The 15,411-nt window shown below is 39.9% G+C and overlaps 1 protein-coding gene across 1 annotated transcript; it reads left to right on the top strand.

Annotated features, from left to right (window-relative positions):
* Positions 1–4,027: 4,027 nt before the first annotated feature.
* LOC109177736 lies at positions 4,028–5,773 on the top strand. Its single transcript, XM_019327209.1, has 6 exons — positions 4,028–4,408; positions 4,537–4,639; positions 4,691–4,806; positions 4,963–5,046; positions 5,156–5,220; positions 5,653–5,773. The coding sequence occupies exons 1-6, from the start codon at positions 4,028–4,030 to the stop codon at positions 5,771–5,773; spliced, it is 870 nt and encodes a 289-aa protein (XP_019182754.1).
* The last annotated feature ends 9,638 nt before the right edge of the window (positions 5,774–15,411 follow it).

Genomic DNA, 15,411 nt, shown 5'->3' with positions numbered 1-15,411 from the left:
AAAACCAAGAGTAATAGTCAACACAAGACTCAAACACTCTCAATAAGAACACGGAACATCCCAAGACTACAAAGAACAACAACGACTCACAAAGAAGTCTCAAGGTATAATCTATCATCACACAATAGATTAGTACCCGACATGCATAACTCAAAGGAATAAGACACAACAAACGGCAACACATGCCTTTGTGACTACACACATCACAAGATGAGAACTCACAACAACGGCTACACAAGCCCTCGTGATATCACCCATCACGAGTTGATATGCCTTCCTTATGCCCGGTTCCAACGTTATGGTTACCCAACCTTATATCTTCTTCCAACCATTACCTCCAGGACCCCTGTACACCAAGTCCAACCTTTTCCCTCCGAGTACCGTCGTCCCCATCCGCCAACGACGCCAACAAAACCACCGATTTCATAGTACACGAGGGTACCGTTCACACACATGGAAACACATGCCTCTCCCAAAATACGTGAACCTGACACACAGGTCACAACTCCATAATTACGTCATGGCCACCATGAGGACCACTGCAATACCTTGGTGACTAGTGTCCCATACCACTAATTGTGCAATCCAGGTAAAGCCACACACGCATCACACCACAACAGGAATCAATCAACGGATCACAACGAAGATATGAAACCATACTCAATCAAGGAATGGGTTACTGCCCAACAACAACAATGATGAATAACATAAGTTATCATCAACCAATAAGAAGGTACAAACAACACACATGCTAGCATTTAAACACCGAACTAGCATGCTTATCAAACGGGTAAACCAAACGTAGTTCCGAAGAACACACAAGACTCATCACGGTTCAACGAATCACAATGTTGAACACTTAGCACGATTCAAGACACCAAAACCTACATGGATTCCTACCATATAATTCTAGACATATGAAACATCAAGAAGACGCTCAAATAGTTCCACAAAAGAACATCGGGAAGTCAAAAGACCAAATACCGAGTCAAAAGAATCACGGGGAACAAATCCCCGCACAACCAACATATGTACCCCACAGGTGGGCCCACGGGTGGACCCCCACCAAACCACGTTCTCCGCGGGTGGGGCGGCGGGTAGGCCACTGCTCGCCGTTCCGCCCGCGAGTACACCACCTGTACAAAAATAATCCCTTTGGGATTTTCAACACCAAGCTCAATTTCAAGTCCAAAACATGTCAAATCTCACCAAACACAACAAAATGACTTGAATCAAAGGAATAGCCAAGCAATGGCATACAAGAACCCTAAACACAAGCTCTAGATATGCATTTTCACAAGACAATGCATAAACACTCACATTTCATAGCAAACCACATGTAGAATCCAAGAAATATTCATATAGGTAAGCAAAATAGATTTTGTAGAGCATGGGTTTACCTCTTGTAGACCAAAAAACCATCACTTAACACCACACCAAGCTCCTATCAAAGCTCACATTCCAAACCCACTTCAAGAACATACCAAAAGATCATAAAGATTCTATCTTTAAGAAAAGACACCTAAGAAAATACTAAAAAGACAAGTTGAACATGGATCTTACCCTCCTATATGCCCAAATGTATGAAAGCTAGAATCTTGGAGACAACTCTTGAAGTCTAGATAAAGCTTCAACTTGGCTTGGAAGAAAAGCTACCCACCTTTTTAGAGAGAAGGTGGAGCTAGGATTTTGGAAAGTGTAAGGATAGAAATGAGGATGTTCTTACTAGGTTAGGTTATAATACTAACACAAGGTGAAAGGTCAAGCATACCCTTACTAACATGGAAAGGTGTAAGGAACAAGGGAACTCCTTACAAAGCTCAAGGTACAACTTTGACTATGGGGTTGACTAGTCAATTACTAGTCCCCGACTATTGAATTTTCAGGAATTTAAGGAATTAAATTACAAATTGAAATAGGAGTAGTTACTTAATTAATCCCTTAAACGAATTTTGGATTTCGGGGTGTCACATTGATCTTGATAATCTTGATGATTATGAGAGGATCTTGATAATTGTGTTTTGATCTTGATAATCTTGATGTTCTTGATTTTAAAGAAAAATTATGATCTTGTGCTTTAAATATGATTAGAGCCCTAGGTTAAATCGAGGATTTCGTATTGTGATGTTCTTGTATATTTGGGTGAGATTTTGCAGGTTCGGGTATTGAGTCTTGTTTACGTTTAGAAGTCATGTTAGGATGTATTTAATGTGATTCTTGGTTTTAACCCATTACTTGATTACGTGGTGTTATCGTTTGTGTTTAAATGTGTCTGGACATGGTTTCGGGTTCCATGAATGATCCGGGACCAATTTATTACGGAAGAGTCAATGGGGGGTAAGTGGGGGTAGGGGAACCCGCCACCTTACGAAACCAGCGGGCAGCCGGCGGGCAAGCGACTGCCTGCCGGGCACTCGCTGCCTTATGCGTGCCGCCGGCGGGTGGAGGACCACCCGCTGGTTTTCCTAGTGTGGACTTTGTGGTTTTCCCCGTTTGATATTTTCCCGTGTTCCGTGGTGTCCCATTGGACCCCGTTTGTCGTGCCTAAGTCTAGTTTGATGTATCGGGTACCGTTCATAGGATAAAAGAGTCTTATGTATTGCATGCTAGTTGAATTGGTAACCCGTTGGCCTATGTGAAAGATGTATGAACCCCTTAGGAATATTCTTAGTATTTGGTTGACCACGCATAAGTTTTATATACACGTTTTCCCCCATCCCTATGTGCTAATGTGGGTTGCATGTGCTTGCTATGTGTTATGTGTGCATGATACCCCAATTGGTTGCGATCAATTGGTTATACGGGCAGTTGGATGGGTTGAGAACCATCGGTTGTTAACCAGGCCGGTTGCGATCGGTCAGGTATATAAATATGTATAGGGTTGCGGTCCACCATTTGGTTGTGATCAAACATTATAAATGAGTTGCGGTTCATAATCTGGTTGCGATCAGAAATACACACTATTTGGGCTGCGGTCCAACGTTTGGTTGCGATCAAATGTTATAAATGAGCTGCGGTTCATCGGATGGTTGCGATCAACCCCATCATGCTGCGTTACGGGGCAGGGTGCTTCAGGGCCGTGTTAGCGCTATATGCGTTGACCCTCATGTATGGGCATGCGATTGGTCCTGCGGCACCACCATAGTGTGCTTGTGTGTTGAGATAATGATTGAATACTGATATGTTTGATGTGGTATAATCTCGTGACCTTAGGGAGCATGCTAGTATATTTGGCTTTCAGGCACAGATGAGTAGCTCCGGAGCGTGCTAGAGGACCCGAGGCTTAGATAGTTTGTTTCCTGATCGGCCTGCATGCCATGATGATGTAATGACACTGTTTTAGGGATAAGGGTTCATGGTCCATAGTGGACCATATTAATTAATTAAAGAGAATCCTAATCATAATCTGAATAGCAAAAGGCCTACTTCCTTTATTCCTAATAGGCTTAAGACTCTAATTTAGGCAAGGGTCCACGGTTCATGGTGGACCTTATTAATTAATTAAAGGGAAACCTAACCGGATTAAATCATATTTAATTATTATTAACGGGATTAATTAAACAATTAATCCGGGATTGAAGGCCGTAACACGGGGTGTTACATCTACCTATATTGTATTTTAACGCGTTGGAGTGGGTTACCAGCATTATTCGCTGAACAGATATATTTGGCTTTCAGGCACAGATGAGTAGCCCCGGAGCGTGCTAGAGGACCCGAGGCTTAGATAGTTAGTTTCCTTATCGGCTTGCATGCCATGATGATGTAATGACACTGTTTTGAGGATATTTAAATAGTGTAGCCTGTGCATCTGAGTTCCCCAGCTCAGATGTGGCATAACTCCCCAAACACTTATGTTTAGTAATGCTCTGTTTCGGGATTAATGATAGTATTGCCTTTATTTCATAAGTATTCAAAGTTTTAAATTTTAGGGTGTTACACCAATGCTCTATGGCAACAAATGAATGTTTTAAGATCTTTACTCATGTATGACTGTACACCTAGCTGTTCGTGCACTCTCATGATTAGAATGCAAAAGCAGAGGGAAGAAGATTACATAATCAGGTTTTTGGAAGGCTTGAATGAAGACTATGAGACTATCAAGTCTGGAATTCTGGTTATGGACCCCATTCCAGATATGGAAAAGGTGTTGAATATGGCCCTGAAGCTTGAAAGAAAAATTAGGGGATCAATGATGTTAAAATGCAATGAAATTAATCAGTCCAATGCAGTTTTCAACAATCAGAATCAGGCTGAATCTGAAGAATCTGTTGTGGCAGTCACAGCATCAAACAATAGAAGGAAATTCACTAATAATGGAGGCAAGAATGTGCCTAAATGCACATTTTGTGGCATGCTTGGTCACACAATTGAGAAATTCTACAAGAAGCATGAGTACCCTCCGAGATGGGTTGCAGGCTACAAATCCAAAAATAAACATTCCAAGAAACACATCAGTCATCAAATGTTTCTGTGAGCCAAATAAATGACATATGTATGTCTACTGATCAATTCCAAAAGCTGTTATCTCTTTTGCAGAACCAGAGCCATGGAAATCAAGGCTCAAGTAGTGTAGCTGTGACAGTCACCACCCCTGGGATCAGATTAGACTTCAAAAGCTCTGCAGAAGTGCATGATGAAGGTATTTTTAATCATGACATCCTTGTTAATATTGTTCACAATTCACATATAGCATGGATACTGGACTCAGGGGCAATAGACCATATAATTTGTTCATTGGACTATTTTGAACAATGTTCTGAGGTTCAGGGATTATCTGTTAAATTACCAAATGGTGAAACTATAAATGTGACACACATAGGGAAAATCAGGCTTGGCAAGGACATATTGTTGACAAATGTGTTGTATATTTCATCCTTTTCCTTCAGTATTATTTCTGCTAGCAAATTAACCAAGCAGTCCGGATGCAAACTTGTGATAGAAGCTGATTCTTGAACTGTCCAGGGACATCTTGGAACAATGGCTGGTTTTGCTAGTGAGAGGAATGGTCTATACCTAATTACTGATCCTCCTGCCAAGAAGAAGCCAGTCAATGACTGAGAATAATGTTCAATGTAACAGTTTCACTATGGAACTTTGGCACAAAAGATTAGGACACTATCCTAGCAATAAAATTCCTATGTTGAATGGAATAAAGATTGATTCTAATAAGAAACTTGGTGATTTTGTATGTGATGCCTGTCATTTTGCTAAACACAAAAGGTCCACCTTCCCAGTTAGCATTTCCAGAACTGATCATTGTTTTGAGCTAATACATATGGATGTATGGGGCCCTTTGCTGTGGCATCTCTTCATTGATGATCACAGTAGATTTACTTGGTTGCATATGATGAAAAGTAAGTATGAAGTTAAGTCTATTTTCCAGAATTTCTACAATTTTGTGTGCACTCAATTTTCTGCTAAGATCAAAACTGTGAGAACTGATAATGGAACTGAGTTCCTATGCATTCCTTTTATAATGAGAAGGGAATTGTCCATCAGAAATCCTATGTTTACACACCCCCGTAAAATGGGGTGGCAGAAAGGAAGCATCAACATATCCTAAATGTGGCTTAGGGCTTTGAGATTTCTATCTGGTTTGCCTATGGAATTCTGGGACCATTGTGTTCTATATGTCTCTTATCTTATTAACAGGCTGCCCACTGAGGTGCTTAATGGAAATACTCCTTCCAAGGTGTTAACAGGGAAAAATATAGATTATGGCCAACTCAGAATTTTTGGCTGTTTGAGTTTTGGTACTACTGTTTCACAGTGAAGAAATAAAATGCAATCAAGAGCAAGGAAATGTCTTTTTCTGGGATTTCTAGCCAATGTGAAAGGTTTTATCTTATTTGATCTTGATGATAAAACTACTTTTGTGATAATGATGAGCTCAATCCATCCCTTCCCATGATTCCTATTTCTGCTGATGCATAGACACCTTCCTGGCAGACCATGAGAAGAAATGAAAATACTAGAGTTATGACAGATGCCATTAACAGAAGAACAGATGAGATTGAGAATTGCCATGACAGAAATTTTGACTATAATGCTGAGCCAATTAATCAGGCAGCCACTGATAGAGATGAACCATACAGTAACATGCCAAATGCCCTTCACATAGACATCAATGTTCCACAACAACATGATAGTCAACCAGAACCTAGAAGGTCAGCAAGGAAGAGCTATTCTTTCTAAACTGAGTGACTACTATTGCCATTCCATGGTGGGAGATAATCAACTTTGAGATCCTCTCCTCATCCCATATAGAATTTCATTTCCTGTGAGAACTTGCCCCCTAACAAAAAAATCCTATGTTTCATCTATTACTTCAACACATGAACCACAATCTTATCATGAAGCAGTACAACATAATGAGTTGAAAGAGGCCATGCAATATGAAATTGATGCCTTGATTCAGAACAACACATCGGCTCTAATAGATTTCCCTAAGGGAAAATCACCTATTGGTTGTAGATGGGTATACAAAGTAAAGCATAAGGCAGATGGAACCATAGAAAGATATAAAGCCAGGTTAGTTGCTAATGGATACACTCAACAGTCAGGAGTTGATTACATTGACACTTTTTCTCTTGTAGCAAGAACGATAACCATTAAAACCTTCCTAGCTGTGGCTGTTGCAAAGGGCTGGGATATTCAGCAGCTTGACATCAACAACGCCTTTCTACATGGTGACTTGAATGACGAAGTTTATATGGTCTTGCCCCAGGTTTTAAAAGTGATAGTCCCAATCAAGTGTGTAAACTGTTAAGATCCCTATGTGGTTTAAAACAGGCTAGCAGGCAATGGAATGTAAAGTTAACAAAAGCTTTGCAAGCTCAAGGTTTTCAACAGTCCATAGATGATCCATCTTTGTTCACCAAAACTTCAGACAATTCTTTTGTTGCATTACTTGTGTATGTTGATGATATATTGGTGGCAGGTACAGATCCTGATCAGATCAAAGGATTAAAGCATATGCTAGATACATCCTTCAAAATTAAAGATATTGGCAACCTGAATTATTTTCTGGGAATTGAAGCGTTCAGGAATCTTAATGGCATTAGTCTCTATCAAAGGAAGTATACTTTGTAAATATTGAAGGAAAATGGTTTCTTACATGCTAAACCTGCTAAAACTCCCTGCACTCCAGGCTCAAGACTCAACAATACTGAAGGCACACTACTAGACAATCCTGAAATCTTTAGAAGGTTAGTTGGGAAGCTACTCTATTTGACCAACACAAGGCCTGACATTTCTTACAGTGTTCAGCAGCTCAGCCAGTTTGTTAATTAATAAGCCAAGAGACTCACATTTAGCAGCAGCACATAGAATACTGAGATATCTCAAAGGTTCTACTGGAAAATGACTCTTCTATTCCTCAAAATCCAGCCTTAAACTATGAAGTCCATTGCAGGCTACTGTATTTACCTTGTGGAGTCCCTTATATCTTGGAAGACTAAGAAGTAAGCCACTATGTCCAGTTCCTTATCTGAAGCAAAATATAGGGCTTTGGCTTCCACTGTCTATGAGCTTCAGTGGCTGTTCTACTTGTTGGCAAATTTGAAAACAGAAAACAAAAATCCCATTGCTCTATTTTGTGATAACAACTCAGCTGTGGCTATAGGGGAAAATTATGTGTTCCATGAACGTACTATGCACATTGACATTGATTGCCATGTAGTGAGGCAAAAGGTGCAAGAAGGAGTGGTGAAACTAGTGAGCATTCCTTCAAATAAACAACTAGCAGATGGATTCACTAAGGTTTTGCCTATCCCTTTGTTTGATATTTTTCATGCTAAGCTGGGCCTTCAGGATCTTCATGCTCCATCTTACCGGGGGGTGGGGGTAGGGGGTGTGACGAGCATAGCAGATGCACACGGCAGAACAGCTTGAGTTCTCTCATAGCTTTAAGGGCATTTGTGTCCTTTAGCATCAGTTAGTTATAACTGCCTTTCCCAGCAGTTTAGTTTAAAAGCTTTGTTTTTCCTTTTTTTTTTTATGTAACAAAAACACTATGCTGATCTCTGTAAAACTTTGGAGCTTTCAATTGACCAGAATTTTTCTTTCTTCCTTAATGTGATGCTCCATAGCTCATCGAATTCCAACAAGAAACTGTCCAAACTCCATTGCTGTACAAGAACCCCAGGGGACATATAACTTGGCATACTAGGAAATCCATGGCTCACAATTGGCATTTCTATGGAGATTTACTTCAACAACATTGAACATTACAATGATGAGCATTCACTGAAAAAACAAGTGCTCAACAAGCTTAATGATCTGTGGCCAATGCTATAATTTTCCTTCTTCACAAACTGTTACTCATAATTATATATATTTAAAAAAAAAAAAGAAGAAGCTAATTTGAAATCACTACAATTGATAACCCAAATAGAACTAGGAGGAACAACTTGGGCTAATAGCTTCGGTTTCTATTAAGTCATTTCAAATTTCAATAACTTGTTTGCATAAATTATTACTAAAATAAGTTTTTATTGCAATTTGCTGAAAATGAAATATATTGTAGCTTACTTTTTACCTATGGCTAATAATCTAAGATAAATTGCGTATTAGGTATAAGCAATCCCAAAAGTGTTAAGAAATAGTAGGTTGAAGCCACAAGATATTGGATTAAATCACAAAATATAAATAGCCTAGCTAGTACTAAATAATTTCTAATATGAGTAACTCAATAGTATTCACAGAGCATTGCAAATTATAACAAGAGCCACCTCTCCTTAGGCAATGGTGCAATCAGGCTTGCATGGAATGCTCTTAAGCTTGACCTCAATATTCAGCATCCTAGTGTGAATCACAAATTCACAATTGAACTAAATGTTCTATCATTTTCTGAACTGAATAGTCGAACTCATCGCATACAGATTGGCGGAGCATAATTGACTGAAAGAGTAAATACAGGCGGAGTTCCTCTGACTGTTGGAAAAATAGCTTAAAATGGAATAAAACGGCATGTTAAATGGCATAAAACGGCATGTTAAGTGGCTATTTTGTGGTACAATTATCAGTGGGGTCCACTTCCGATTTGAGTCGGGTTAAAGTGGATTCGGATTCTTCGTAGTGAGGCGAAGAGATCGATATATTGTACGCTCAAAACGGATAATTGGTGAATGAGATATTGATTCCCCAAAGTAGACCCATTTGAGTTGGAAAGTGAAGGGAAAAAAGTGGCTTTTGTCCCACATTGCTTTGGAATGAAGATTTCCCCCCCTTATATACAAGAGCTCTTTTGAAGCTTGTAGAATTGTATAGCATAGAGGCTTTTTTGCGGGTGGGAGGGGGGGGGGTGTGTAAATCAAATTCCAACTAGCAGAGATTGCAAAAGGCTTAATTCAAGCCTGAGCTCGTGCGCGCCGGCACCTGGGGGCACGAATGTGCTAAGTTATGCCAAACTTTGGTACCATTTTTCCAACACAGAGAGCCACGAGGTTTCGGCCACCTGAGGCCTTGGCCGAAACTTGCGAGTTTCGGCCTGGTGCCCGAAAGTTTGGCCTTTTTGTGGCTAAACTGAAGCTCCTTCTGTGACTGTTGGGGTTTAAATTCAGCTGTTACGGAGTTAATTCTTTGGAATTAATTCCAATTTTAATTTTGAATTAAAACTCAAGGTAGTGGTTGCTGTTACAAGAGTTGTGGGGGTGCTTTTTAATGCCAAAATAAAAGCTATTTAACTCCTTGATCCCTATATAAGAGAGGGTAGTGAGAAGCAGTTTTACACACAAAAAGAACAACAAGCACACTACACGAAACTTTGTTTTTCTAGCCTCAAAATTCTTCTTCTACTCTTTCTTTAGCTATACTGTGTTCATAGACATTCTCTTGCTCGCCGGATTCTTTGTTTGAATGCTCAAACATTGGATCATAGCAAGTTTTATCCTGGGAAGCCTAGGCCACAACGCTCCTAGCATCTTTGGGAGGTGGCAAATAAGGTTTTAAGGAAAGAGTGCTTACTCGACTCTTGCAAAATTCCAACACCAAACACGAACCAAATTTCTTCATCTTTTCTTCCCTTCTTTCCAGAAAATAATAGTCAATTTTATTTGATTATTATTCGTTTTCCTACCAACGGTTCCAAACTTTAGTGGCACTGCCAATTTTAATCCTCAACTTTTAAATCAACCACTTTTAGTCCTCTTACTTTTGTTTCTAGCCATCTATGGTCCTTTCGTTAAACTTGACCATCTAATGCTGTTTTCTAAAAGATAATTAAGTCTTTTCATAATTAATTTATTAATTATTATGTTTAATTTTCACATCAGAATAGTCAAACAATGGTTTCCTTAACTATGAACGTGCACTAAACCAGCTCGTGAATCAAAATGACGTACAAAAGCTGGTATGAAGGTTGTGCCAAAACGACGTCGGAATATCTCGCTATGACTTAGCAAACACAATAATTAATAAATTAATTATGAAAGGACTGAATTATTCTTGAGAAAACGGCATTAGATGGTCAAGTTTAATGGAAGGACCATAGATGGCTAGAAACAAAAAGTAAGAGGACTAAGAGTGATTGATTTAAAATTTAAAGACTAAAAGTGGCGGTGCCACCAAAGTCAGAGGACCTCCGCTGGTATTTACTCTTAACTGAAAGTATAATTACCTGATCCACGACATAGAAAATCTCTCATGATAACGCTTTCCAACACTGATGATTTCCCAGAACTCTAATCAACAAACAAAAATTGAGAAAACAAACTCGCGTAGGAACGAAAATGTCCTTGAAGAAAAAGTGGAGATGTAGTGACCTGGCCTCTAACAATGGCGACTGAAAGAAGGGCTTCCCAAAAGGGAGCCTTTGCCGCCGTGATCTCCCAAGACAGTGCAGGCTCGTTGGATTCTGGCAACCGGCGGTGATTAAGCTATGCTAGGAGCGACCGCGGAATCTACTCCCACGACGGCGGCGGCGATGGAGCTGCGCGAGGACGGAAGATGGAGAGTGGCGTCAGCTATGGGTATTTGGTGGTTAGGTTTATGGAGATGGAGGATGGTCTCCACGGCGGGGCTGTGGGCGGCGACGGCAATGGAGCTGTGCGAGGACGGGGATATGGAGAGCGGCGGCGTTGGCAACAAGTTGTGGGTATTTGGTGGTTAGGTTTAGGAAGATGGAGGATGATGAAGACGACGGGGCTGTGGTTGAAAGGGTTTTTGTACAGAAAGCAAAAATAACACGCGCCCAAAGTTAGATACTTTGGATGCGTATTACTAAAATGCTTCGAATATAGGCTTCCAAAGTATTTAGCTTTTGACGCTTATAGTGTTCTAATTTTTTTTTTTTTTAAAAAAGAGTAAATACCCAAATGGTCCCTCGACTATAGCTAAATTCACAAATTGATCCTCGACTTTTAATTTTAACCAATTAAGTCCTTAACTTTGCAATTTTAACACGATTTGGTCCTCCGCCTATTTGACCGTTTGTTGACTGTGATTTTTGAGGATATATATGTCCATCGTTGGTTTATTAAGGTTCCGGTTGCATTTCCAGACCGCACTATTACATTTAAATCTACCACTGAAAGCAATCTGCCAAATCCTGTCGCCTTTCTTCATCCTCCCTTTGGATTCAATGTAGTTGAGTTCGTACCAGAGCGAAGTAGACGGTGTGTTTCCAAACTGGTGTAGTGTCATCCTAGAAGCGTCCACGTGCTCCGACGAGAGTTGCAGTTTCTTCTGGAGATCGTTGGATGACGGCGCGACCGCCAGCGTTGATGCAGAAGTGTTCGAATGCCTGTTTGAAGTCGGGAATGTAGGGTATCCATTTGGGAATAAAGATTTTCCAGTCGATTAGGGTCAAGAGGAAGAGGAGTTGCTCCAACGGCGGAAGAACTAGCGGGCCGATTGTGGTTATGTTGGATTTGAGGGCTTTGCGGGCGATCACCATTAAGTCCTTTTAGAGGTTGATTCCGACTTTCCCTTGCGGATCTTCCTGCTCGTAACGCAGCGGTAGGCTTTATCGTCATCGTCCTTGTACGTGCGGACCACGTGTATGAGCCGGTACTTGGCCCGACCCGAATCGCGCTTCTTGTTGGACACGAGAATCACGGCGCCGCCCAGTAGACTCAGACACGGTTGTTTATGGCGTTGGACCTGATGAAGATTGAAAATTGGGATGTAGCGCCGGCAATGATGAATTATGCGAAGGTGTTTGGGCAGTGGATTGTGTCGTGGCAGTAGGTGAAGGCTAGGCGGTGGAGTGTGTCATGGCAGTAGATGAGGGCGACTTAAAGAAATAAACTTTGGACGCGTATTATTCGATTTTATTGATGTGTTTTGTACTAGTGAGTGTATCGATAAGAGTTTTAAGGTGCCCATTTTATTTTACTTGCTATCCATTGTATTCCATTGTTCTACCTTGTGAGTTCATTGTGTTGTTTTTTCCATCATTTTTTCCATTGTGTTGACTTGTGATTCCACATTTGTTTTTATTTCATTTGTACATTGTGTGCCTTACTCCTATTCTTAAGTATTGAAATTGAAATTTCATTTGAACTAACTTGCAACTACTTTTAGTTGCAAAATCTTTCTCATGTCTTTGTGCTTTTAATGCTAGATTAATCCTTTGAAGTATGACCTCTCGTGGTTATAACTTTTATGATGATCCTTATGAACATTCCCAACATTACCATTATCCCCACCAACAACATACCCCACCACCACCCCAACCATATACCTATTCTTATTACGCCCACCATCAAAACCACCATTGCACTCCATCACCACCTCGGGTCTTTGCCTCGGGTCTTCCTCGGATCCCTTGACTTTCAATAGACGCATAAAATAAACAACGAAGTAGAGTGGTCTAGTGGTTGGGGCACTAGCCCGAGAGCTTGAGTGCTTGGGTTTGACCCCCTTGCTTTTATAACTCTGTAAACTTTTCTTTGATGGTAGGAGCATAGCTTTTTGTCGGGTCGACAATGCCAAAATGATAGTATTAATTTACCTAGATTGTATAAGAAGAACAATAAGGTAGTCAAGAGAAATTAGTTCCAAATCCCGTTCATTCAAAATTGTTCTTATGTCTTTTAGAGAGAATGATGAAGAGAGTTTTTCTAGAGAGAGAGTGTGTAGGGGAGGAAAGTGGAAGAAGACCCCTAACTTGGAGGCGAAAGGCCTTATTTATGGGCCAAAGATTTGGGCGGGTTTGACCCGCCATCTTTGGCTTTGATCCGTGGACCGAGACCCGAACTCTTTGACCCCGACCCGTCTGTAAACGAGAGCATGGACGTACCCAGGGGTCAATACCGGGTATATATTCTATTAATGTGTAAACTTGTTCAATTGGAGCTAGTGGGATGTTAACATTGTCAATTCTTTGAAAAATAGTCCTACCGTTTTAGAGTATAGGTGTAATTGTATATATCCTGATTTATAATCTTTAACGCTCAACTATGAATGCTATGTATTTAGTCGGGGCTAATTATTTGATCAAAGTTATGTTATATTTTATATTGGATTTTTTAGTACATTTTGACATATTTGTAGTATATGTTTAACAATTATGGCAACTCTTATTGGGATGTGTTCGAATCTAAGACCTTTCTTATATAGATTAAAAAGTAAGTTAAGAATAATAAATAGTTAACGAAATATACCGTTACTAAAGTTTATAGTAACGGAATGCAGGGATATTTAAGTGAATAAAATAATATAATAGAGGGTTAATAAGGAAAATCATAAAAAAAATACTAAAATCAAAATAATATGGACCATTCATTTCAGGAAACAATTACACCGACATTGTTTTTGTTCATGTTAAGGGCCTAACATTATTGGCTCTTATTGGATTTGTATGTAGATATTTTATTTATGTAGGATATTATGTTGATGGATTGAATGGATTGTGGTGGATTGAACGGTCAAATAGGCCATCGAATTACACACCAAATGCAATTTGGTCATTGAACTCAAAACACATGCAATTGGGTTCTAAACTAAATAATTTCATGCAATTAGTTCAATTTGCAGATTTTTCAGGTTTTTAGCATATCACCCCAAATTTAAAATATTTTTTAAAAACAATTATTTAAACTAAAAAAAAAAATGTGTCCATGCCGGAGACGAAGAAACCTTCGTCTCTGGCCGGAGATGAAGATGGTTTCTTTGGCTCCGGCCAGAGACGAAGGTTTCTTCGACTCCATGGCCGGAGACAGAGAAGGTTTCTTCATCTCCGGCATGGAGACGAGTTCCTTAGGGAGGTCGGAATTGGGCCTAAGAACATGGGTTGTTATGTCAATGGTGTCTGGAAGGCAAGTGGTCCTACCGTATACATTGTAAATCCCACCAACAATCAGGTCATTTCATGTGAAAGTCAAACTCGTGTGATTTTGTTCTTATGCTTTTGTTATGCTAATACTGTGATCACGGGAAAGGCATGGAGCGGTGCTGATGACGGGTCCGATTTGGTCGCCCTTGAAGATTAGCCTCTTGGGCGATAACCAAAATGGCAAGACAAGTTTTCTGGTTACCATTATTCTATCATATTGCCCTTCTTCATTACAACATTACCAATTTTTCTTAATAAATGCTTGATTTGATTTTGTTATGAATGGAAGACTAGGGATAGAGAAAAGGAAGGAAGGTATTTCAAAGAAATGGACTTAATCATATGGACAAGACAATTAATGTAAAAGGGGCTTACATATCTTACAACATTTGGAAGTGGAAGGTAATAGTAATGGAGCCACATAATTCCATTTCTAAGAATATATGATTCATGTTATAAATATTATTGTTTTATGGCCATTATCTCCCACAAACCCATGATCTTCCCCATTTATGATATCATTATACTGTAACTGTTATCCATGTGATGTATATATGTTTGATTCAATGCTTAATGAGAATGGGGTTTATTCTGGAGTTGATTCATTCTTGATCTTTATGCTCTTTCCTTTCATGGATACCACCAAACTATAACATCGGCACTTAGCTCTACATCCTCGGTGAACCAAAATTCTTCGATGTGAATTCAAAATAGTGGTTCTTTGCTTTGTCTTGGACCTTCGATGCCATCGTTGCAGATAGCGATCCACGCAACATCTTGATCAGCTAATATGGTAATCCATCGAAATTGAAACCACTGCTTGATCGGATCAGACTGTGCTAGGCATTCAAAAATTGGATTATATGCGCCGATGATTTCCGAGAGGCAATCTATGTGATTTCCACCATCCATAGCTTCCGGCGAAGAGTAGTGGCGATAAAGGATGGAGCCCTACTTGCTTCTATTTCGTCCCCCATCAATCATCACTACAATAGCTGTAGAAGATTTTTAATGAGACACAGGAAGCCAAACGAGCCAGTTCAACCCTCTATAGGAGTTGTCGTCGGTTGTTTTCTTGAGTTAATGGATGGCGTGTTCGTCGCCGACTTGTCTCTAGGACCAAAGCTATATCA

This window comes from Ipomoea nil, unplaced genomic scaffold (genome assembly GCF_001879475.1).
Source record: "Ipomoea nil cultivar Tokyo-kokei standard unplaced genomic scaffold, Asagao_1.1 scaffold0098, whole genome shotgun sequence".
Taxonomy (NCBI): Eukaryota; Viridiplantae; Streptophyta; class Magnoliopsida; order Solanales; family Convolvulaceae; genus Ipomoea; species Ipomoea nil.
Note: the sequence above shows the minus strand (reverse complement) of the source record. Positions and strands in the feature narration are given on the sequence as shown.

Bases quoted from the DNA above. Each gene is read 5' to 3' on its own strand.
- LOC109177736 (XM_019327209.1), top strand. From the start codon at position 4,028: ATGCAAAAGCAGAGGGAAGAAGATTACATAATCAGGTTTTTGGAAGGC. The intron at 4,640-4,690 runs GTATTTTTAATC...ATTCACATATAG, and splicing joins TGCAGAAGTGCATGATGAAG to CATGGATACTGGACTCAGGG. The intron at 5,047-5,155 runs GTCAATGACTGA...AATGGAATAAAG, and splicing joins CTCCTGCCAAGAAGAAGCCA to ATTGATTCTAATAAGAAACT.